At 46.3% G+C, this 25,138-nt stretch overlaps 2 protein-coding genes across 2 annotated transcripts in view; both read left to right on the forward strand.

The window, feature by feature from the left end:
* The window catches only part of LOC116520182 (serine/threonine-protein kinase MRCK gamma-like), a 48,191-nt gene extending 45,687 nt beyond the window's left edge, over positions 1-2,504 (forward strand). The window contains 1 exon segment of the mRNA XM_032234333.1: positions 2,451-2,504. Coding sequence (XP_032090224.1) covers positions 2,451-2,504 — 54 coding nt within the window.
* A 1,820-nt stretch (positions 2,505-4,324) lies between these two features.
* Positions 4,325-25,138, forward strand: part of CDC42BPG (CDC42 binding protein kinase gamma) — a 119,032-nt gene continuing 98,218 nt past the window's right edge. Inside the window, exon 1 of the mRNA XM_032234334.1 lies at positions 4,325-4,490. Within this exon, the coding sequence (XP_032090225.1) occupies positions 4,325-4,490 (166 nt within the window). The remainder of the gene's footprint in view (positions 4,491-25,138) is intronic.

Genomic DNA, 25,138 nt, shown 5'->3' on the forward strand with positions numbered 1-25,138 from the left:
CAAGCGAGCTGTAAAAAGCTTGTGGTTTTTAAAATCATAGAATCAGAAGGGATACTGGAGGTCTTCTAGTCCAGCCCCTTGTCCAAGGCAGGAGTCTTTATATCATCTGAGACAAATGGCCGTCCAGTCTTTTGAAAACCTGTAGCAAATGAATTAAGATTCCATTGATTTTAATTGTTCTTACTGTCAGATTTCTCCTTATTTCCAGCTTGAGTCTCCTTCTGAAAAGTTTCCATTGCTTCTTGTCCTGTCCTCACTCCTCAGGTGCTATTGCTGCCGCCTCCTCCTCCTCCTCCAACAGCACCAAACACATTTGCTGTCCAGCACTGCAGCTGAAGTGAAGCCGCCAATGCTCCCGCTGGCGCCCCCGCAGCGTTGGGCGGAAATCCGGCAGTGCTGTTGGAGGAGGAGGAGGTGAACCAGCCGGCCACCGCCGGCCACCGCCAGCCCCGCCGCTCTTCCCACCCCTTCCCAGCCCCACAGTCCAGCGGACGCAGGAGAAGCAGCCCCAGGTCTCCGCTACCTCTCCCTGCATTTTCTGGACGGGGTCTCGCAGGAAGGAATCCCCCTTTCAAGAGCCGTGCTCTTCAAAACAAGTCTGGGGAGGTCCTTTGCAGGCGGCCAGTTGTAGCCGCCTGCAAAGGACTTCCCCACATTTGCTTTACAGAAATCTCTGCGCGGCAGTTAGAAACTGCTGCGCGGGGGTTTCTTTCCACGTGCGCGGTCGCGCAGCCGCGCAACTTAGAGGGAACAGTGGTCTGCTTCCTCCCATATTTGGGCATACCAGGTGTTGTGACACCAAATACATACCTACTTCCCTGGCTCAGCTGATGAGGAGAACCTTGTGGCTTAGTGGTTAACACAACTGCTTAATATGTAATACAGCACAGGTTCAAATCCCAGCAAGGTTACGGCTAGCTGATGAGAGCTAAATAGCTTGAAATAGATCTATACTAGTCTCCCTTTATTTATTTATCAGCACAAATACAACACACACACACACACACACACACATATACATACACACATACATACATACATACACACACACACACACATTTGCAGCAGTTCTTTGGTGACTGTTCAAAGCTACAACAGCACTGAAAAATCTGACTTACGACCGTTTTGTACACTTATGACCATTGCTGGTCATGTGGTTTATATTTGGATGCTTGGAAGCTGGTTTCATATTTATGATGGTCGCAATGTCCCGGGGTCATGGGGAAGCCAGATTCACTTAACGACCAGGCAAGCTCCCACAACTTCCAAAGGCAACTTCTCTTCCATGGGTTGATTGTTCCCACTGTCAGGAAATTCCTCCTTATTTCCAGATTGAATCTCTCCTTGGTCAGTTTCCATCTGTTGTTCCTTGTCTGGCCTTGGAGAATAGCTCGACCCCCTCCTCTTTGTGGCAGCCCCTGAAATATTGGAAGATGCTCTCCTGTCTCCCCTGGTCCTTCTCTTCCCTAGACCAGCCAGGCCCAGTTCCTGCAACCGTTCATGGTATGTTTGAGCCTCCAGTCCTTTCACCATCCTGGTTGCTCTTCTCTGCACTCTTTCCAGAGTCTCACAGTCTTGTTTAGAGTGTGGGGACCAAAATTGGATGCAGGATTCTGGTGTGGCCTGACTAAGGCTTGATAGCCGTGATGGTGAACCGATGGCACAGGTGCCCGAAGTGGCACGCAGAGCCACGTTGACTGGCATGTCTGTTGCGCATGTGATGATCAGCTGGCCTTTACGTGTGTAGCAGGGCCAGAAAGTGGAACAGCCAGTCTTCCATTTTCCAGCGTAAGCATGTGCGCTGGCCAGGAGAATGGCGCATGAACATGTGCGACAGTAACTGGAGGTCTTGCCGACTGGTGCCCATGTGTGCACCAGAAACCGGAAGCACATTTTCCGGCATGCACATGCCGCCTAAGCAACTCCTCTTCCTAGTGTAGGAAGTGCTCCCTTTTCTGCACTTGGTGCTACCTGCACACCGCCTTTTTTGGCACTCAGTGCCGAAAAGGTTCAGCATCACTACTTTATAGGGTGGTCGTAGTACTTGTTGACATGTCCCATGTGCGTTTGCATTGGTTGAACGGAGCTGCTAAAAAAAGCCAACGCAATCCTAGGCTGCGTTAACAGGGACGGAATCAAGGTCAGATGAAGTACCGTAATTTTCGGAGTATGAGATGCACCTTTTTCCCGCAAAGGGGCTGGACTAGAAGACCTCGAAGGTCCCTTCCAACTCTGTTATTCTCTAAGGCTCTCCTGCTTGAGCAAAGGGGTTGGAATAGATGACCTCCAAGGTCCCCTCCAACTCTGTTATTCTCTAAAGATCTCCTGCTTGAGCAAAGGGGTTGGGCTAGCTAGAAGACCTCCAAGGTCCCTTCCAACTCAGTTATTCCGTTTCTGTTGGAGTTTCATCTCTAAAACACTGCAACAATCTCTGCTTTTTCCCCCCACAGCAGGTCTCGGATTCCAGTCCCCCGTCCAGCCCAAGGAGCACCAGCACCACATGACAGGAAGGGCTGTCGATGCCCAACCACAACGCCCCACCTGAAACAAGACCCCGGTGCCAGTTTTGCCACTGAACATCCAGCTCCTTTGAGGCTGCCTGCTTCTTGTTATCTAAGATCCCCAACCTTATTTTTTTTCCAATTAAATAAATGTATATCTTAATACATTTATGATTCAGCTTAATCATAAAAAGCATTCCTAATCAAGCCAACATCTTTCAGATTTAGACAGTCTTGCTTAGGTACAATACTAGGATAGTGTTACTCATATGATCCCTCCATGAAGTATGGAGCATTCCCAGAGTTTACAGAATACGCATCTTGACACCATATTTGACTCTTCACAAGGAGTAGAATACACAGCTATCAAACGGGAAGAAGCAGACTCGGTCGGGGGGCGGCAACAGGCGCTTCACCAGGCGGGTCGAAGGAGCCGCAGTCGGCTTGGCATTCGGGGCTGGGCGGGGGGCCTGGCGCACCGAAGCCTTCGCCTCTCGGAAGGGTCAGCGAACCGCCTGGCGACACGGGAGGTCGGCCGCCTGCCCCCTCCCCTCCATGGGAAGCACGAGGCTCCGCGTCCTTTCAGCCCGAGCGGCCGCCAGGCCAAGTGCGCGCCTTCGCTTCGGCGACAAAACGGCAGCCCTGGAGAGCTACTGTGGTGCCAGGCTGGGCGAAGGGAGCCGGCGGCGGCGGCGGGCGGGCGCCCTCCCCTCCCTCCCGCAGCGGAGCCTCCCTCGGCCTCTCGGAACGGCCAAGCTCCCCCGAAACGGCTGCGCTGCGCCCCTCCCCCCCGCAGCCTTAGTTTCTCCTTGGGAGGAAAATGCAGCGCCGCCGCCCCCTCCTGCCCCCCCCCGTCATTCCACGGGGCAGGCGGGCCGGGCGAGTCCGCGGACAAAGTTTCGCCTCCCAGGCAGCCTCCGCCAGCAGCATCCCAAGTTCGGGCCGAGGCAAAACTGTGGCTGAAAAACATGAGAGCAGCCTTCCAGTATTTGAGGGGCTGCCCCAAAGAAGAGGGGGTGAAATTATTCTCCAAAGCACCAGAAGGGCAGGACAAGAAACAAGGGATGGGAACTAACCAAGGAGAGAAGCGACCTGGAATGAAGGAGAAACTTCCTGACAGTGAGTGATGCTCCATCACTGGAGGTTTTTAAGAAGAGACTGGACACTTGTTTGTCTGAAATGGTGTAGGGTCTCCTGCTTGAGCAGGGGGCTGGTCTAGAAGACCTCCAAGGTCCCTTCCAATCCTGGGGTTCTCCTGCCTCGACCTCTCGATTTTATTTCAAGAGCCCCGCTAGGGGGCAGCAGCTGACCAATCTTGGCTGATCTTTGGCTAGGAAAGAAAAACCACCCCTGAATTGTAAGCGCAGGGAAAGGGGACCATCAGGAAATGCTAGCAGGGGGGTAAAAAAAAAACGTTGGCAGAAAGAGGCTTTTACTACCCGAGAAACTTGCACAGCTCGATTCGGACACCTTTAAGTGGTTCTCCCCAAGTTTTAAGGGGTGGGGGGAGCCTCCAGCCAACTTTGATCCATTGGATGGAGCGCAGTTGCAAGCGGGCGCCCGCGGGGCGCTGTCCGCAGCTGAGAGCCGGCCAGGGTCCCGGAGGGCGAGGGAGGCGCTGAGCCGGCCGCGGAGGATGGGCGCTGTAGTCCGGGCGGGGCTGTGGGCGGCGCGCCTTCTTACCTGGCCCGGTGTCGGGTTACGCCCAACCCTCGAGCATCGGGGCGGGGCGGCGGGGCTGAGGCTGCTCCCATTGCGGGCTCCGCGGAGGATCCGGCCCGGCGCCCGCGTCCTCCTCCTCCTCCTCGGCCGGGACAGCCAGCATGTGCAGCCCGCTGGAGCGGCGCCTGGCCGGGCTGCGGGCTCTGCTGGGGGGCGAGGGGGCGGCGGGCCTGGAGGGGCTGCTCGACCTCCTGCTCTGCGTCCACCAGGAATGCAGCGCCGCCCCGCTGCGCCGCGAGAGGAGCGTCCAGCAGTTTCTGGAGTGGGGTGAGTCGGGGGCTGGATGGGGAGGGGGCTCCTGGGCACGTGCAGAGTGCGGAGGCTCCAGCGGAGGAGCCTCTGAGCGGGACGAGCCTCGGACAGAGGTTGCTTCGGAGCCTCCAGGCTAAGGGAGGGAGGTGGGGGGGGGGCTTGGCTAGGACTGGAGAGAGCTTAGCCCACCCCGCTTTTGGAGAGGGGTCTTGGCTGGAAGAGGTCCCCCTTCCTTCTTTCTTCTTTCTTTCTTTCTTTCTTTCTTTCTTTCTGTCTTTCTTTCTTTCTTTCTTTCTTTCTTTCTTTCTTTCTTTCTTTCTTTCTTTCTTTCTTTCTTGTTTCCAAAAACAAGGACACTTTCTGACTCACGCAGAATTATCAGGCTGGCTTGGGAGGACGAAAACAGGTGGAATCTGCGTAGGAAACACTGCCCAGATGCCAATCTTGGCTACCCAAAACCCCATTGGCCTAATCCTTATCTCTGCACCCACTTTCTCGGCCTGCATTCGCACAATCCCCAGGACTGCCTTTTTGTAGGAAGGGAAATCTCAGAATTGTGGGTTGTGTATCACAGAAGGGAGAACTGAATCCTGGCAGGCCCTAAACGAAAAATTGGAGCCTGGCGGATGCTGCTCACCCCACAATACACACCCATGGATCACCCATCTCATTTCATTGATGTCATTGGGTGCTTGCTGGCCAAGCCTTGCTCACGAGAGGTGTGAGCAGATGGAGCTTCAGTGTAATCCAGAAGTAATTAGCCAAGGAAGGGAGGGAGGAGAGAGGGGGGGGAGAGATGATAGGTAAATAGAGAGGGGGTGGAAGAAAAAGAGAGAGAGAGAGAGAGAGCCCCTCCCAAGATAATCAGAATAGACCTGGAAAGGGACCTTGGAGGCCTTCTAGTCCAGCCCCCTGCTCAAGCAAGAGACCCTATCCTATTTCAGTGTCCTCTTGGTGCTTCTGGAGTTGTGAAAGAGTGTTGAACCACCCCCCTCCCTTATGCTGCAGGAAAATTTTAAAAAAGGAAAGATCTCTGTGTGTTTTATAGACTTGTGCCTTCTGGAATAGTGTTGTTCGATCTTTGCAACTTTAAGATGGGTGGACTTCAACACCCAGAATTCTCCAATCAGTTGTATTCTGGGAGTTGAAGTCCATATATTTTAAAGCACGATAATTGGAAATTCTGGCAGTTGAAGTCCATATTTCTTAAAGCACAACCACTAGGGAATTCTGGGAGTTGAAGTCCATATTTCTTAAAGCACGTTGACTGGGGAATTCTGGGAGTTGAAGTCCGTATTTCTTAAAGTACAATGACTGGACAATTCTGGGAGTTGAAGTCCATGAATCTAGAAGCATGCTGAGTGGGGAATTCTGGGAGTTGAAGTCCCTATATCTTAAATTGAGATGACTGGGGAATTCTGGGAGCCGAAAGCCACACTTCTGAGGTGGCTATGGTTGAGAACCATTGCCCTAAGCACTTTCCCATCTCGAGGCTATGGTAAATTCCCAGCAGATGCCAGGCAGGATGAGCATCCAAGGGAAAAAAAGGTGTAAAGAAGATTTCAAACGTCTTTGCTGAAGAAACCACAGTCCATTGGGGCTATGAATCACCCTGAGCGGGAAGCTGAGGCTAGCAAACAGCAGTTGCCGAGTTCCCACAAACAAACCACTGTGTGGCTCAGTCGAAGAGCCAAGCCTGAGTTAAGCCTGCATTGATTGACTCTTCCTTGCTTCTCCGGTTCTCTTCGGGGAGCATCTGTGGTTGGGTTCCCTTTGGTAGCTGCCCGGTGGCAATTCCAGCTCCTGCGTGGGAGGCTGAGCAGATGCCAACAGGGCAACTGAGGGGTCATTATTAACCCCGGGGTGGCCGACCTTGGCCACTTTAAGACATGTGGACTTCAACTCCCAGAATTCAACTTCAACTCCACAGGGCTTAAGATTGGACACCCCTGATCTAATCACCAGCATCGGTTCAATTTCTATGCCGCTTGGAGAAAATGATTTCATTTTGTACGGTTTCTGGGCTCAAAAGAACTCAAGGCCGCTGTCCAAATCTTTTCCTGCCAAGAACAACATCCCTGCGAGGTAGGCCGTCTCAAAGCCCAGCTGAAAGGGGATTTCCCTGCTCCTTGTTTACTACCTTAAGTATTGCACCAGCTGGTCCCCCACATGCCTCGTGCTAGAAGTAGCTTTGCGTTTAATTCTACTGCCGTAAAACAAATGAACAAGCCAACAATGGTCTATTTAAGCTTCCTCCCCACAAGCTCGTGAATCCTGGCTTTTGGCTTGCAAACAAGCAAGGATCCATAAATCAAGGCCAGCCTTTGCTTTGCCACCCTGGGTGTAAGAGGTCTGTGATGCAGCTGGGCATGCAACAAAGCTAAATTCCTCAGGCCACTCCTAAGCCAAGATTCCCCGGATGGTTGACTTGTCATATCTCCATGTTTGTCTGAGATGAGAAAGACAGGATCAAAAGTTGGTTGCCTTTAGTTGGCTATAATATAATACAGTTGGTTAGAATAGAATATAGTTGGCTATAATATAATATAGTTGGTTAGAATAGAATATAGTTGGCTATAATAGAATACAGTTGGTTATAATAGAATATAGTTGGCTATAATATAATATAGTTGGTTAGAATATAATATAGTTGGTTAGAATATAATATAGTTAGTTGGTTATAATAGAATATAGTTGGTTAGAATAGAATAGAATAAAGAAAAGAAAAGAAAATATAGAATAGAATAGGAATATGGAATAGAATTAGAATAGAATAGAAATATGGAATAGAATTAGAATAGAATAAAGAAAAGAGAAGAAAATATAGAATAGAATAGGAATATGGAATAGAATTAGAATAGAATAGAAATATGGAATAGAATTAGAATAGAATAAAGAAAAGAGAAGAAAATATAGAATAGAATAGGAATATGGAATAGAATTAGAATAGAATAGAATATGATGATAATGATAGATGATCGATGGATGGATGGATGGATGAGTGGGTGGGTGGGTGGGTGGATAGAGATGATAACAGGTAGATAAAGAGGGAGAATAAGATGATAGGCAGACAGATGGAAAGATGATAACAGATGAATAAAGAGATAGAGAGAATAAGGATGGATGGATGGATAGAGATGATAACAGATAGATCCATAGAAAGAAAATAGACAGACAGACTCCCCAATCAATCTGTGATTCAGCCTAGTGTGCAAAAGAAAAAAACATCTGAAGGCATTGTTTCATTGGGGTGGGTGGGAACCTGTTGGATCTTTATCTGAGGGGTAGGAATGCCATAGAGAAGAGCAACCAGGATGATGAGGGGACTGGAGGCTCAAACATCCGATGAACGGTTGCAGGAACTGGGCCTGGCCAGTCTAGGGAAGAGAAGGACCAGGGGAGACAGGAGAGCATCTTCCAATATTTGAGGGGCTGCCACAGAGAGGAGTTAGGGGGTCAAGCTATTTCCCAAAGCCCCCGAAGGCCAGACAAGGAACAACAGATGGAAACTGACCAAGGAGAGGTTCAACCTGGAAATAAGGAGGAATTTCCTGACAGGGAGAACTATCAACCCATGGAGCAGAAGTTGTGGGATCTTCATCCCTGGAGGCTTTCAAGAAGAGACTGGACTGTCCTCTGTCAGAAAGAGTGTAGGGTCTCCTGGTTGGGTGGGGGTTGGACTAGATGACCTCCAAGGTCCCTTCCAGCTCTGTTCATCTGAGTAGTGCCACCAGAGGCCCTGCCCCACAGAAAGGCTCCATCAGCCGCTGGGAGGGCACCCACAGCCTGCCTACAAGCAGGTCAAGAGAGTGGGGTGATTTCCTGCTTATCTTTGGAACGAAAACGGTGGGTGTACTACTTCCTGCCCCCCCCTGCCCCCCACATCTGGAATTCACTTTATGCACCAGGAGGGATCTCATCTCCTCACACACCTGCCCATCTCAGATATTTGGCTTCACACATTTGATGTGGGGAAAATACCTTGTGCAGGGATGTCCAAACTTGGGAACTTGAAGACTTGTGAGTTGAAGTCCACAAGTCTTAAAAGTTCCCAAATTTGGAGACCCCTGCCCTTGCGTCTTTTGATTCAAGATAATCCCCCAAAGCCCGGATTCAAATGCCAAAATGCCTTTTGTTTTTGCTTTGAAACCAGATTGTCTTATTTGACATTGCGGGTCTGGTTCACACAACCGGCAAAGACGAGGCTGGACAAGAATGCTGTGTGAATCTAGGTTTAAACCTGGACAAGGGATTCCCCAACACCTTAAACACCTTAGAAGGTTAGTCAGAAAGTGAGTGGGTCAGCTTGAGAGGTCGGAGAAGGTCTCCTGTAGTTGCTGTCCTACTCTTCTGAAGTGTCTCTTTCTGAGAAAGCTTCTAGTCCTCATGTTTCTCTTGATTTAAACAGGAATCTACCTTGATACAAGAGAATCTCTGTATTTAGATTAGTTTAACAGAATTGGAAGGGATCTTGTAGGTCATCTAGTCCAATACCTATACCATTTGAGAGCTCAGTCCCGTCTCTTCTTGAAAGCCTCCAGGAATGAAGCTCCCACAACTTCTGAAGGCAACTTCTGTTCCATGGGTTGATTCTTCTCCCTGTCAGGAAATTCCTCCTTATTTCCAGGTTGAATCTCTCCTTGGTCAGTTTCCGTCCATTCTTCCTTTTCTGGCTTTGGAGAATAGCTTGACACCCCCCACTCTCTGGGGCAGCCCCTCAAATATTGGAAGGCTGCTATCATGTCTCCCCTGGTCCTTCTCTTCCCTAGACCAGCCATGGCCAGTTCCTCATCATCCTGGTTGCTCTTCTCTGCCCTCTTTCTAGAGTCTCAACATCTTTTTTATGGTAAGGGGACCAAAACTGGATTCAGTAGTGGATGTGGCCTTACTAAGGCTTTACAGAGTGGTATTAGGACCTCCCTTGATCTTGATTGTATCCCTCTGTTAATGCACTTTAGGGTTGCACTGGATTTTCTGGCTGACTTGCTATGAATCACAGCCTTCCATAACCTGGGACCCTCTGTATATGTTAAATCCTAAATCCCATCATCCCCAACTTCAGGCTTACTCACAGGGTGCGGTCCATAAAGCCAAGACAGCCTCATCTCGCATCCTGTCCATCCAACACACCCAGCCTAATAATAGCACAGGCAGTCCTTGATTTACAACATTACATTTAGTGACCAAAAAGTGACTCACAACCGTTTTTTCCACACTTAATGACCATTGCAACATCCCCCATCAGACTTCAGATGCTTGTCAACTGGCATGTACTTATGACGGTCGGAACGTCTGGGGGGTTTTGCAACCTTCTGGCCTGCAAAGTTGATGGGGAGGCCAGATTCGCTTAACGACGGTATTATGAACTGCAGCAATTCTCTTAACGGCCGGGGCAAGGACGGTTGTACAATGGGGCAAAAACTCACTCAATCGCTGTCTCGGTTAGCGACAGGAATGTTGGGGCCATAGTGGAGGACTAACCGTATTGCAGGAACCAACTTAACTGGGCTTGAAGTCAGTAGGCAAGAGTGACTCGGGACTATTTTTAATGGCCTTATTGTGGTCGTAAACCGAGGACTACCCACGGAGTAGTCCAAATTGGCAAATATATTGCAAATGGTGGGATATCATAGAATCATAGGATGATTGGAAGGAAAGGGACCTTGAAGATCTTCCAGACCAGCCTCCAGAGTTGTTTTCCCTCTCTTAGTGTTTCTCAACCTTGATGGCTTGGAGAAGACTTGGAGTCCACCCACCTTAAAGCCGCCAGAGTTGAGAAACAGTGTTCTAATGGGCCATATTGGTGCGTAAGCAGGGACCTTCCCCTTTGCTAAACACACGGATGAGCAATGTGGCCACTGATTTTATTGCGTTTCCGTGTTGCATAAATGCACAAGCAGTGTGCGGCCTCCTCCTATCCCCGGATTGCCGTTATTAAGACACTCGCCTGGATTCAGTTGGATTTGGACGGTATCACTCGAGACACTGTCAACACTCCATTAAACATTGGCTGAGTTCCCATCAGAGGAGGCCAGGCGTGAAGTCACGCAGGTGTGCAAAGGTAGATTTTCACTGACCTGGTTAAGTGGGTGGTGCGAAGTCAACTCAAGTTGGGGCGTTTGTCTCATGGAATGAGAGAGGAGCAATTCCTGTCTGTCTTTCTTTCTTGCTTGCTTGCTTGATCTATCTACCTACCTGCCTACCTACCTACCTACCTACCTTTCTTTCTTTCTTTCTTTCTTTCTTTCTCTATCTACTTTCTTTCTTTCTTTCTTTCTTTCTTGCTCTATCTACTATCTATCTATCTTTCTTTATCTATCTTTCTTGCTTGCTTGCTTGCTCTATCATCTATCTATCTATCTATCTATCTATCTATCTATCTATCTATCTATCTATCTATCTATATCTATCTATATATATTCCTGCTTGCTTTCTTGCTCTCTCTCTCTCTCTCTCTGTCTATCTATCTTTCTATCTGTCTGTCTGTCTATCTATCTATCTATCTATCTATCTATCTATCTATCTATCTATCTATCTATCTATCATCTATCTATCTATTTAACTTTCCTGCTTGCTTTTTTGCTCTCCCTCTGATAATCTCTCTCTCGCTGCTGATAATCTCTCTCTCTCTCCCTCTATCTATCTATTTATCTATCTATCGATCGATCGAATGAATTATGTACTCCTTTTCATTCTTGGATCTATCTTTCATTATTTCCCACTATTTACAATATATGATTTTGGCTACGAATCATACCCACATTTTACCAGTTCTCTGGATGGCTCTAATTTACACCTTCCTAGAAAAGGCACCATCCTTTGATATCTTTATCTGGAGACCACCAGGGAGGTTCACAAGTGGACTTATGGCCATTTGTGGGGTCTGTGGTGCTCTCTGAGCCTGGTGGTTTTCTTGCAGATATTTCATTACCCAACTTGCTAATGACATCAGTTCTAGAAGGAGGAGGGGAGGAGGAGGAGGAAGAAGAAGAAGACTATGGCTTCTTGGTGCTTTCTGAGTTCGCATTCTTGCAGATGTTTCATTACCCATCTAGGCAATATCATCAGTGATAAGAGGAGAGGAAGAGGAGGAGGAGGAGGAGAAGGGTGGAGAAGGGGTCCTTGGTGCTCTCTGAGCCTGGTGGTTTTCTTGCAGATGTTTCAGTCTATGGAGATCCTCCACCATCCAGGCCCTGGTTGCCCCAAAGTTCCTTTTCCAACTGGGCTTCCCTGGAAGACCTTTCGCTTCTCATCCAAGATGCTTCTTCAGTTTTGATGGGAAGCTGAAGAAGAACCGAAGAAGCTTCTTGGATGAGAAGCGAAACATCTTCCAGGGAAACCCAGTTGCGTTTTTGGGGGGGGGGGGGGAAACCACCATTAGAATTGCAAACGTTTCATCGCCCAACTAGGTAACGTCATCAGTGCTGGAAGGAAGTGTGGTTTTACTCTCAGTTGATACATTTGTGGCTCAGCACACTTGCTTAGTGATTATTCGGAGTTATGACGGTAGTGAAAAAAAAGCGACAGGGCCCCTGTTCAGAGTGATAACCGTCGCACCAGCCTTGCAGACGAGCGATGGCAATTGGGGGCAAATTTACGATGGATGCGGCCTCTTGCAGTCACGTGATCAGGTTGTGCGCCCTTGCCAGCCGTCTTCCTCCAAGCAAAGTCTATTGGGGAAGCCAGACTCACTTAACAGCCACCTGATTCGCTTTATGACCATGTTATTGTTTAACAACCATTAAAAATTGGGGTCCGGCCCTGAAATGATTCATTTCAGTCATGGAAGTGCTTCATTGCGGTCATAAGCCGAGGACTTACCTGGATTGGCTTGTTAGTTGAGGACATTTTAATTTGAAGATACGAATGAGGTTTGGCTGTAGCGAAAGATTTTACTTTTAAAAAAATCAGTCTACAGGTAGTTCTCAACTTACAACAGTTTGTTCAAAGTTACGACGGCCATGAAAAAATGACCGTTATTCACACTTACGATCTCTGCAGCATCCCCCTAGCCATGGGATAAAAATTCACGTAAGTATGAGTCAATTGGCAATTGACTCATATTTATGACGGTCCCGGGATCAGGTGATCTCCTTTTGTGACCTTCGGACAAGCAAAGGCAATGGAGAGGCCAGAGGTGCTCAACAGCCATGTTACTATCTTAACAACTGCAGGGATTCACTTAACGATGGTGGCAAGAAAGGCCGCAAAGAGGGACAAAACTCACTTAGCAAATGCTTCCCTTAGCAACAGAAATCTTGGGCTAAGTTGTAGTTGTATGTTGAGGATCACCTGTATTTGGGATGCACCCCAGGCATAGACCAAAGATTCCCTAATGTGGTTTCATCCTGGTTGCTCTTCTCTGCACTCTTTCCAGAGTCTCAACATCTTTTTATATACCATGGAGAAAAACAAAACTGGATACAGAAAAACAGAGTGGGAAGGGATCTTGTAGGTCATCTAGTCCAACCCCCGGCTCATTGGTCGATTGTTCTTAGGGGATTTCTCCTGAATTCCAAAGTGCTTCTCTCCTTGGTTAATTTCCATCCCTGTCTTCCCTTCTGGTGCTTTGGAGAGCAGGGGAACCCCCTCTTCTTTGGGGCAGCCCCTCAAATATTGGAAGACTTTTATCATCTCAAGAGAGGTCTTGTCTTCATTCGATTAGAGATACCCGGTCCCTGCAACCCTTCTTCATATGTTTTAGCCTCCAGTCCTCTGATCAGCTTCAACCATCACTGAAACTAACCAGTGTAATAGCAATAGCAATAGCAATAGCAGTAGACTTATATACCGCTTCATAGGCCTTTCAGGCCTCTCTAAGCGGTTTACAGAGAGTCAGCATATTGCCCCCAACAATCTGGGTCCTCATTTTACCCACCTCGGAAGGATGGAAGGCTGAGTCAACCCTGAGCCGGTGAGATTTGAACCGCTGACCTGCTGATCTAGCAGTAGCCTGCAGTGCTGCATTTAACCACTGCGCCACCTTGGCTCCTAAGGTGTTATGTGCCAAGAAACGGGGAAAAGTTCTTTTGGCTGGTGGAAGATGCGTGCAGTAGTTCAGCTCTCAGCCAGCTTCCAGTTAAAAGGAATATAATAACTATTATTTTTAAAAAATCTTTGCTCCTGGTTCTTAGCTCCCCATCAGAGCAAACAATGTGAGTTTAATTAATGCACGGATTTAATCTCTTTAAAAAGGGATTTACCAGTTTTAAGTACAGGGCAACCTTGGTGTTTGCTAAGGCTAAATGATAGCCTGCACTGGTGTTGGAATTGGAGCAGTTGGGCAGGACAAAGGTAAATCTCTTTTAAAGTATGGTTTCCAGCTTTCTGGCGGTTCTGCAGGGAGCTGGTTTTTTTAGAGGGGCACAAGGACCCCCCATCCCTGCCATGTCAGGGACTCCTCTGAAAAACAGGCAAAGGGGGAAGGGGCTGTGCAACCTTGAAAGCTGAATTGCTAGGGAGATCACAGGATAGGAACAACTGCTAAGTCCCGGGAGTCTCAGCCTTGAGCTCTCGAAGGTGGGTGGACTTCAACTCCCAGAATCCCCCCAGCCAAAGTTGAGAACTCTACGGGGCCCGAGATGCAGAGGTTCAAGCCACCACAAAGCCAGAGGAGGAGTCAAAAAGTGGACAAAATCTATTAATCCAAAAAGGGTTTTGTTTTTGTTTTTGTTTTTGCAATTGGATCTTGTTTGATTCTATGTTGCTCTCATTGACATCAATCTATTAAGTTCGGTTCACTGATCAAGACATTTCTAAAACGTTTGCACGACTATGTGTCTGTCTATCTGTTTGTCTGTCCACCTATCTCTTTCATCTATCTCTCCCCCTCTCTCTCATCTCTCATCTTTCTCTTTCATCTATCTATCCACCCAACCATCCATCCATCCATCTCTTTCATCTATATCTTCTTTCTGTCTGTCTCTCTGTCTATCCCTCTATCTCTTTCATCTATCTATCCCTCTCTTTCTCATCTCTCATCTATCTCTTTCATTATCTATCTATTTATCCACTCAACCATCCATCCATCCATCTCTTTCATCTATATCTTCTTTCTGTCTGTCTGTCTGTCTGTCTGTCTATCTATCTCCATCCATCCATCTCTTTCATCTATATCTTCTATCTATCGTTTCAATCTATCTCTATCCATTCATCCATCTTTTTCATCTCTCTATTATCTCTCCATCCTCTCTCTCGCTAACCATTTCTCTCTCTACCTACCTAGTTCTACCTACCTACCTAGTTCTATCTATCTATCTATCTATCTATCTATCTATCTATCTATCTATCTATCTATCATCTTCATCCATCCATCCATCTCTTTCATCTATATCTTCTTTCTGTCTGTCTCTCTGTCTATCCCTCTATCTCTTTCATCTAGCTCTCCCTCTCTCTCTCATCTCTCATCTATCTCTTTCATTATCTATCTATTTATCCACCCAACCATCCATCCATCTCTTTCATCTATATCTTCTTTCTATTTGTCTGTCTGACTGTCTGTCTATCTATCTCCATCCATCCATCTCTTTCATCTATATCTTCTATCTATCGTATCAATCTATCTCTATCCATTCATCCATCTTTTTCATCTCTCTATTCATCTCTCTATTATCTCTCTATTACCATCTCTCTACCTACCTACCTACCTACCTACCTACCTCTATCTATCTATCTATCTATCTATCTATCTATCTATCTATCTCCATCCATCAATCCATCTCTTTCATCTCTCTCCTGCTATCATCTGTCTATCTCTCTCTCTCTCCCCCTATCCCATCTATCCATTCCTGTCTCTCTCTCCCTCCCTCCCTCCCTCCCTCTCCCTCTCTCTCTCTCTCCCTACTCTCTCTCTTCTCTCTTTCTGTTTATCTATCTATCTTATATCATCTATGTGTCTGTCTGTCTTGTCTATCTATAAATCCTGGAGAACTACGTTTCCATCGGAATCTGTTTCTGGTTGCAACTGTGGGTCTTGTATCTACGTTCTCTCTACATTCCCCCAGCTGTCATATATTCATTTAACTTATTTTTAGGAGGGCCTGTTTGTGGATTATCTCTAAATATATCTTTTTATTAAAAAAAAAAAGAAATGAAATAGGCCAACCCCATTCCAACCTCTTCCACCCTGAGATTCCTCGGGGAGGAATGAATTTTCAGTCCGAACACCTGCAGTTCCATAGTTTTGTGCCGCCGGGCAAACGAAAGAAGCAGCCACAGCCGCGTTTGATCTCGGCTCATCCGAAAACGCTGCCAGACCTTAACTTCTGATTTAGTGCTGGGGAGGGGAGGGGAGGCCAACAGGAGATCCCACCACCAAGAAAAACCCAGAGGGCAGCTCCGTAGAGTCACCCCAAAATACATTTCTCTCCTATTCTTTTGCCGCCGGTGTGCAATCTCCACACCGGGCATTGTGGGAAGTGCACAGTTCACTTATCTATTGCACAGCAGCCCAGTGTCCTGCAAAGATCTTCCTCCACTGCCAATTCATTTTGCTTTTCTTTGCTCTGCGGGGCGAGGGGGAGGCCCAGGGGAATGAGTTTGGTGATGTAATCCTTATTCTCCCCCCCCCCCTTTCCCGGTGGCATCTCCTTTACCATGTGAGTGGCGCTACCCGGACAGACCAGTTCCTCAGGTTTGGGTGCTCAGGGGTGTGTCCCCACTTTGCAGTGTGGATGTTTTTCCTGGGAACTCAAAGCTGCTCCTTGGGCAGAAGGCGATTCCCCCTTCCAATGAGACCTAAGGCAGCCAAGAGAGAGGAGAGAAGCTGGGGCAGCCAACCCCGAGATAGACATGGCCTTTGATGGGAAAATGAGGCCGGTCCTCGGCTTATGACCATAATTAAGCCCCAATTTTCCGCTGGTAAGCAAGACAATGAACCGTGCACTGGTTTTTTTTAAAAAAACAAACATGTTTTGACGTCGCAAAGCGAATCCTTGCCGTGGCTATGTGAGGAACATGGTTGTTAAGCAAATCTGCCTTCCCCGTTTGTCAACGTCAGAAGGTTGTTCCGTCGTTAAGTGAACCGTGCCATTATTAAGCGAATCCGGCTTTCCCCACCTGTTGATTTTGCTTGCCAGATGCCAAGCCGGGTGGGGGGCTACAAATGGGGATCACTTGACCCCAGGACGCACTGCAACCGTCATAACTACAAATAATTTGCCAAGTGGTTGAACTTTGATCACGTGACCACAGGGATCTGCAACGGTCATAAGTGTGGAAAACAATCATGTCACTCTTTTCAGCACCATTATAAGTTCGAATGGTCACTAATCAAATCGCTGTAAGTTGAGGACGAGCTGTATTGTTGGCAGGGATTTTTGCACAGCGTAGCTATCCATGGTCAATTGCAAAGGGGGGAATTCACCCAGTTCCTGACTTCCTTAGAGCAGAGCAGAGCAGAGTAGAATTAGAATTAGAATTAGAATTGAGAATGAATAGAATAGAATACAGAATACAAAATAGGAAATAATAGAATAGAATACAGAATAGGAAATAAGAATAGAATAGAATAGAATTAGAATAGAGAAAGAATAGAGCAGAGTAGAATTAGAATTAGAATTGAGAAAGAACAGAACAGAATAGAATAAAGAATACAGAATAGGAAATAAGAAATAGAATAGAATAAGAATAGAATAGAGAAAGAATAGAATAGAATTAGAACAGAGAAAGAATAGAGCAGAGTAGAATTAGAATTAGAATTGAGAAAGAACAGAATAGAATAGAATAGAGAATACAGAATAGGAAATAAGAGAATAGAATTAGAATAGAATAGAGAGAATAGAATAGAATTAGAATAGAGAAAGAATAGAATAGAAAAGAATAGAGAAAGAATAGAATAGAATTAGAATAGAGAAAGAATAGAACAGAGTAGAATTAGAATTAGAATTGAGAAAGAACAGAATAGAATAGAATAGAGAAAGAATAGAATAGAATTAGAATAGAGGAAGAATAAAGTAAAGTAGAATAGGAATAGGAGAATGGAATGGAATGGAATAGAATAGAATGCTGAAAGGGACCTTGGTGGTCTTCTAGTCCAGCCCGCTGCTCAAGCAGGAGAACCTATACCATTTCAGACAAGTGACTGTCCAGTCTCTTTTTCAAAACCTCCAGTGATGGAGCACCCACGATTTCTGGTGGCAAGCTGTTCCACTGGTTGTCCTCCTTGTTAAGAAGCTTCTCCTTAATTCCAGGTTCCTTCTCTCCTTGATTAGTTTCCATCCGTTGCTTCTTATCTTACCCTCGGGTGCTTTGGAGAATAGCTTGACTCCTTCTTCTTTGGGGCAGCCCCTCAAATACTGGAAGGCTGCTATCCTGCCCCCCCCCTAATTCTTCTTTTCCTTAGACTAGCCGGACCCAAATCCTGCAGCCGTTCTTCATAAGCTTTCATCTCCAGGCCTTTAATCATCTTAGGGTTTTTTTTACTACCGGTTCACAGAACTGGGGACAATTGGTCGAACCAAGAAGATTTCACCCCTGGGTTGGATCCAGAAATACGCCCGAACTTCCTATGGAAGATGATAGTGTTGATGTGGGATTTCTGAGCACCAGGAAGAACGTATGAGGTGCATTTTGCAACCTCCGGATCTGCCACAATAGTCTTTTTGACCACAATTTCTTGGATTAAATTCCTGTTTCTCAATCTTGGCCCTTTGAGGATGGGTGGACTTCAAAATCCCAGAATTCCCCAGCCAGCCAGTCCAGTGTGGGCACCAAAGTCTTCCAAAAGTCTCTTTGTTATCCATTTCTTTTGTCTTTTATATTCCTTTGTTGTTGTTTTTAATAAATAATTTTTATTAAAGGTTTTGATCTTTAAAAACAATAGGAAAGACACAGCAAAGGAAAAAAAACACAATAAGACAAAACAAAACACAGAACATATATAACAATATACAGTAATTTTACAGCTTTCTCTATCAGCTTTCCTGCTTAGCTTTAATAATTCTCCCTTCTGCATTGCCTTCCTCTCACTATAACCTTGTCCAGTGACATGCGGTGAGGTTTATGGCTGGTGTGGCAGCAATTTTTTTAGACTTGTGGACTTCAACTCCCAGAATTCCACAATCAGGCATGCTCAGTTCCAATTTAAAGTGACAGCATTTGTTTTTCTCCTTTGCTAAATAAGTTTCCTTTTTCTTTTTCTTCTCCCTTCCCCTCCTTCCTCCCTCCCTCCCTCCCCCCTCTCTCAAACACACACACATAGACACACACACAGTTGCACCAGGAGGATGAAGTTTGAATTCCTCCCCCTCCCTCCGATCCACACGTACCTTTTCCAGCTGTTTCGGAGAGGATTTCAACTCTGCTCTTGCCTGTCATCATGAAAAGAAAAAAAAATGTAAAAGGAAAAAGGCAAGAGCTGAGGTCAGGCTGGGCTAGTTGCTGCCAGAATCGCCATGTGGATGACTCTGCTTAACTGTTTAAAAAAGCCTCTTAAAAAGCGCCCTCTATAGGAGGAGGCAGGAGAACGACGTGCCTCATCTACATCAGGAATTTTTTGGCTTTTAACCCTTGCTTAACTCTGCTCAAGTGATCATAAAAAGTCAGACTAGATGAGGCACGTCGTTCTCCCGCCTCCTCCTGTAGAGGGCGCTTTTTAGAGGCTTTTTTAAACAGCTGAGCACTAAGCAGAGTCATTGGTGACTCTGGCAGCAACTAGCTCAGCCTGACCTCAGCAGCTCTTGCCTTTTTCCTTTTACATTTTTTTCTTTTCATGATGACAGTGGTGAGGCTCTGCCTCCCCTGCCTCCCTTGACTGCACGTCCCTGACCTTGTCCTATAATGTAACAAACATAATATTAACACTTATAATAGTATTCATTATTTACATTTCCATATATTTGTATTCCCTATTTTCTGTCTTGGCTTCTGTTTTCTAGCCACTTGTACATTTTATTCCATACTTTATAGAAGTCCAATTCTTCTCTTTCTTTTAGTTCTATTGTCATTTTATCCATTTCTGCGCATTCGAGTATTTCCCTGATTGTAGTTTCATCTGAGGGTGTATTGATTTTTTCCCCAGTTTTGTGCGAAGGCAATCCTGGCTGCAGTGAGTATGCGTATGATTACGTATTGAGATTCTTTGTCCATTTTTTGATCCAGGGGTCCTAATAAGAACACTTCTGGTTTGAGTTCTACTTTTCGCTCAGTAATTTCTTCTAACCACTTCTGAATTTTGCACCAGAACTTCCTTGTGACTTCCTCGCGAATGCTGGCTGGGGAATTCTGGGAGTTGAAGTCCGGACATCTTCAAGTTCCCAAGGTTCAGAAACACTGTGATAGAATGTTCCAGGCTTGTGGTTGCGTCTCCAACAATTAGGAGATAAATTTGGGTACATTTTGGCCAATCTCGCTGGAGGCAAATGCCATCTATAAAACATTTTATAGAGATTTTCTTTGTAAACTTCTGCCGTCGTAAATTTATAATTTCTTTCCCACAGTTTATCCCATTTTTTCTAACTCTATAGTATGGCCAAAATTTCTTCCCCAGCTAATCATTGTCTCCTTTACCGTCTCTTCCTCCATTTTGTATTTTAAAAGAAAATTATATAATCTAGTGATCATTTTTCCTCCCGGTCCTAGTAATATTTTATCTAATTCCTTTAGGTTTAGGTTTATTAGATTTATATGCCGCCCTTCTCCCAAGACTCAGGGCGGCGTACAACATTAAAAGAAACACATAATACAAAAGTTAAAAAAAATTAAATAGAATATCCCAAACCCAGTTAAAATTGACAATGACATTAAAAAAAAAATATTCAAATTAAATTTATTTAAAAGTATTTTCGTGTTTGACTTTGAAATTTAACAACGTTGTCATTGATAGCCCTCAACTTACAATAACTTATTTAGCGACCCTAGTGAAAACGGCACTGAAAATGACCGTCGTAGCATCCTCACAGTCATGTCTGACTCAGAGTTACGACAGCCGTGCGTGATCCCATTTTGCAACCTTCGGATGGGCGAAGTCAATGGGGAAGCCAGATCCACCTCACAACAGCGTTACTATCCTAACCGCTGTGGTTTCACTGAGCGCCTCTGGCAAGAAAGGTCGTGAAGTGAGGCAAAACTCACTTAACAATCATCTCGCTTAGCAGTAGAAATTTTGCGCTCAACTGGGGTCATAAATTGATTTTAAAAAAGAGAGAGAGAGAGAGCCGAAATGAGGCTCCCAATAGCATGACGATGCTCTGCCCGTTTTATTTTTAACAAAACCAGGCTAGGTTTTGATGGCACCGTGGCTGCCATTTTGACTTTTTTGACCTCCCTGGGAGGGAACGGGGCGGTGCTGGCCCAGAAAATGTCCTACACATGTGGCAATTGATCTCCTTTCTGCAAATATTTTTTTCCTCCGCTGTCGCTGCGAGATGGCCCTCGTGTTTTGCGATACAGTCATATCCAACTGGCTATGGGGGGGGGGGGCATTCCCACCCGCCCCACCCACCCCCTCAGCTGTTCCTCGAAAGGGTTCAAATCCCAGCAGCAGGATTCGCTCCCGCCTCGGCGCATGATTTGAGGCCGATGCATCACTGCAGGGGGGGGGGAAACCTCACAGCCCAAATGTTTGTTGTCCCAAGGAACCCGGCAACCTGGCACGGCAAACCTGTTTTGGTGGGTCTGGATTTGAGCAGGGAGGGGAAGGAAGCCAGCAGCTGGGATCAGAGGGAAGTCCTCCCATCACCTCCCTTTCTGTACCTAACCTGCACAGGTATGGAGTAGGCGACACCTGGCTCAACCGCAGAGGGATCCTGGCGTCCTAGTGGACGATACCTTCAACGCAAGCCGGCCGTGTGCGGCTGCTGCCCAAAAAACAATCCTGGGCTGCGTAAACAGAGGCGTGGAGCCAAAATCACCTGAAGTGTTAGTATCGCTGGGTAAAGCCTTAGTAAGGCCACACCTGGAATGCTGCAACCAGCTTTGGGGAAAGTGCAAAGGTGTTGAGGTTTTGGGAAAAGTGCAGAGAAGAGCAACTAAAAGGATTAAAGGCCTGGAGACAAAAGCATACGAAGGAATTGCAGGAATTGAATTTGGCCAGTCTAGAGAAAAGAAAAACTAGGACAGAGGGGGGTTCCTACCTGTTCGCACCAGTTCGGTAGAACCGGTTCGCCAAATCTACCGAACCGGTTAGAAGAGGTTCCACCAATGGACCCGGAAAGCAGGCCACACCTACAGAAGAGCTTCCAGAAATTTTTGAAAACCACCACTGACACACACACACACACACACACACACACACACACACACAGACAGACAGACAGACACAGAGAGAGAGAGAGAGAGAGAAAGAAAGGAAGACATAAATAAATAAATAAAGAAAAAAAAGAGTGAGAGAGAGGTGAAGGAAAAAAAGAAAAAAGGGACAGAGAGACAAAAGGAAGGAGAGGGAGGGAGAGAGGGAGAGAGAGAAAACACATGGCTGGCAAGCCACTCCCACTGGCAAGCCACTCCCACAGAGGAGGCCACACCCACAGAGTAGGTTCCAACATTTTTTGAAACCCACCACTGGACTAGGGACACGATGGGAACGTTCCAATATTTGAAGAGGTGCCATAAAAAAGAGGGGGGGGGCTTCTTATTTCCCAAAGCATCAGAAAGCAAGGCAAGAAACAACAGATGGAAACTAATCAAGGGGAGAAGCAACCTGGAATTCAGGTCTACAGAATCTACAGATTTAACAGCGTTGGAAGGGACATTGTAGGTCATCTAGTCCAACCCCCTGCCCAAGCCCTTCCTAACAGTGAGGATAATTAACCAGTGGGACGACTTTTCTTCAGTAGTTTTGGGTGCCCCATCACGGGTGGTTTTCAAGAAAAGACTGGACAGTCACCAGTCTGAACTGGGATAGGGTCTCCTGCTTGAGCAGGGGGTTGGACTAGATGACCTCCAAGGTTTTTTTCCAATTCAATGTTCCCCTTTTTGTGTGGGTTGGTTGTAGGAATGGAGGACAGGCCCACGAACAGTGAGTTATGATTTTGCAATTGACCGATGGGTTCCCCACCCCCCAATGCCAGTGGATTGCTAAAATCATAAACGAAATCATAAGAGAAAGAATTGGCATAGAACCAATTTTAAGCTACATGCAGAGGTAGCATTCAGCAGGTTCTGAGCAGTTCTGGAGAACCGGTAGTGGAAATTTTGAGTAGTTCGGAGAACCGGCAAATACGACCTCTGGCTGGCCCCGCCCCCATCTATTCTCCGCCTCCTGAGCCCCAGCTGTTTGGGAGGGAATGGGGATTTTGCAATATCCTTCCCATGCCATGCCCACAGAGCCGGTAGTAAAAAAAATTGAATCCCACCACTGAACTACAGGTAGTCATTGGCGTACCTGCACAATTGTGCCACAATTCTGTTGCTAAGCAAACATTTCATTTTTGCTCCATTTTATGACCTTTCTTGCCAGGGTGGTGAAGTGAATCATTGCAGGAGTTAAATTAGTAAGCCAGTTGTTAAGTGAATCTGGCTTCCCCATTGATTTTGCAACGAGAAGGTCGCAGAAGGGGAAATCACGCAACCTCAAGACCCTGGAATCGACATAAATACATATTATTTGCCAAGCGTCAGAGTTTGGATTATGTCACCCTGGAGGCAAAGGTTGTAAGTGTGGAAAAATGGTCATAAGTCACTTTTTCCAGTGTCGTCGTAACTTTGAATGGTCACTAAGTAAACTGTTGTAAGTCGAGGACTACCTCTACATAGAAAAACAGCAAATGAAGTGTCTATGGAGATTCTCAGTCATCCAGGTTCTGGTTGTCCCAAAGGTGCTTTTTCAAGAGACCGCTGGATTTTTCTGGATTTTTTTCTTTGAAGACGTTTCATTTCTCATCCAAGAAGCTTCTTCAGCTCTTGCCATTGATTGATTGTCCTTCAAGCAGAGTTGAAGAAGCGTCCTGGGTGAGAAGTGAAATGTATTCAAAGAAATACCAGAAAGTCCACCTTTGGAGCAGCAAATGAAGTGGGTTACTCAGCAGGAGAGGATGTCCCAGGGTCCATATCGCACAAGGCATATACAGAAAGAGGAACACAAGGCAGACCCAGGAGAAGATGGAGACAAAAAGACACACTACAACACCATCAGTTGACAACCATTGAGGCTGCCAAAAGAGCAAACACCCAAACTGTGACACCCAAAGTTGTAAAACAGGAAGTGAAGACGACGTCAGTTGCTCTTCTGCCTTTTGCATTTGACAGGCATTGACAAAATTTCCACCAGTCAATTGCAGAGTCAGCTTGGTTTGGATCAACAAATGACTGGCATGGACAAAATCCGTGTCAATCAAATTGCAAAGGCCCTTTGGGGTTTGAATCAAGATGCAATTGGCATTGACAAAAAAATCTCCCATCCATCAGTTGCAAAGGCAGTTTGCTTTAGATAAAGAAATGATTGGCATTGACAAGAACGGGGTCACTCAATTGCAAAGGCAGTTTGATTTGAATCAACAACTGACAAGCGTTGACGAAATCCATGTCATCAATTTCAAAAGCGGTTTGGCTTGGATCAAGAAATGACTGGCATTGACACAATCCCCGTCAGTCAATTGCAAAGGGCAGTTTGAATTTGGATCAGGAAATGACTGGCATTAACAAAAATCCATGTCAATCAATTGCAAAAGCAGTTTGATCTGGATCAAGAAATGCCCGGTGTTGACACAATCCCCGTTAGTCAATTGCAAAAGGCAGTTGTACTTGGAACAGCTTCCATCCTGCTTTTAACCCCATCAAACATCCACATCTGTCTATCTCAAAGGAGGTGTACAAAAAGGCCAAATCCAGTCTCAACATCTGGCTGACTGTGCAACCAACTTTGATTTATTAAATTTATAGGATGCCCGACTCTGAGTAATTTTGAAAGGAAACAAAGCCAAGATAAACATAAATAAATCTGTCTGGAAGTAGACAAAGGGATTACAGTACTGTACGGTTTTAACAGATTTAACAGAGTTGGAAGGGATCTTGGAGGTCATCTAGTCCAACCCCTTGCCCAAGCAGACCCTACACTATTTCTGACAAATGGCAGTCTAGTCTCTTCTTAAAAGCTTCCAGGGATGAAGCTCCCACAACTTCTGAAGGCAAATTCTGTTCCTCGGGTTGATTGTTCTCCCTGTCAGGAACTTCCTCCTTATTTCCAGGTTTTAATCTCTCCTTGGTCAGTTTCCATCCATTCTTCCTTCTCTGGCCTTCGGGGGCTTTGGACCCTTCCTCCCTGGGGCAGCCCCTCAAATATTGGAAGATGCTCTCCTGTCTCCCCTGGTCCTTCTCTTCCCTAAACTAGCCAGGCCCAGTTCCTGCAACCGTCCATCGTAGGTTTTGGCCTCCAGTCGCCTCATCATCCGGGTTGCTCTTCTCTGCACTCTTTCTAGAGTTTTAATATCTTTTACAGATTAACAGAGTTGGAAGGGACCTTGCAGGTCATCTAGTCCAACCCAACCATTTCTGACAGAGGGCAGTCCAGTCTCTTCTTGAAAGCTTCCAGGGATGAAGCTCTCACAACTTCCGAAGGCAACTTTTGTTCCATGGGTTGATTGTTCTCACTGTCAGGAAATTCCTCCTTATTTCCAGGCTGAATCTCTCCTTGGTCAGTTTCCATCCATTCTTCCTTCTCTGGCCTTCCGGTGGCTTGAGAATAGCTTGACCCCCCTTCCTCATCTCTGGGGCAGCCCCTCAAATAT

This window comes from Thamnophis elegans, chromosome 17 (genome assembly GCF_009769535.1).
Source record: "Thamnophis elegans isolate rThaEle1 chromosome 17, rThaEle1.pri, whole genome shotgun sequence".
NCBI lineage: Eukaryota > Metazoa > Chordata > Lepidosauria > Squamata > Colubridae > Thamnophis > Thamnophis elegans.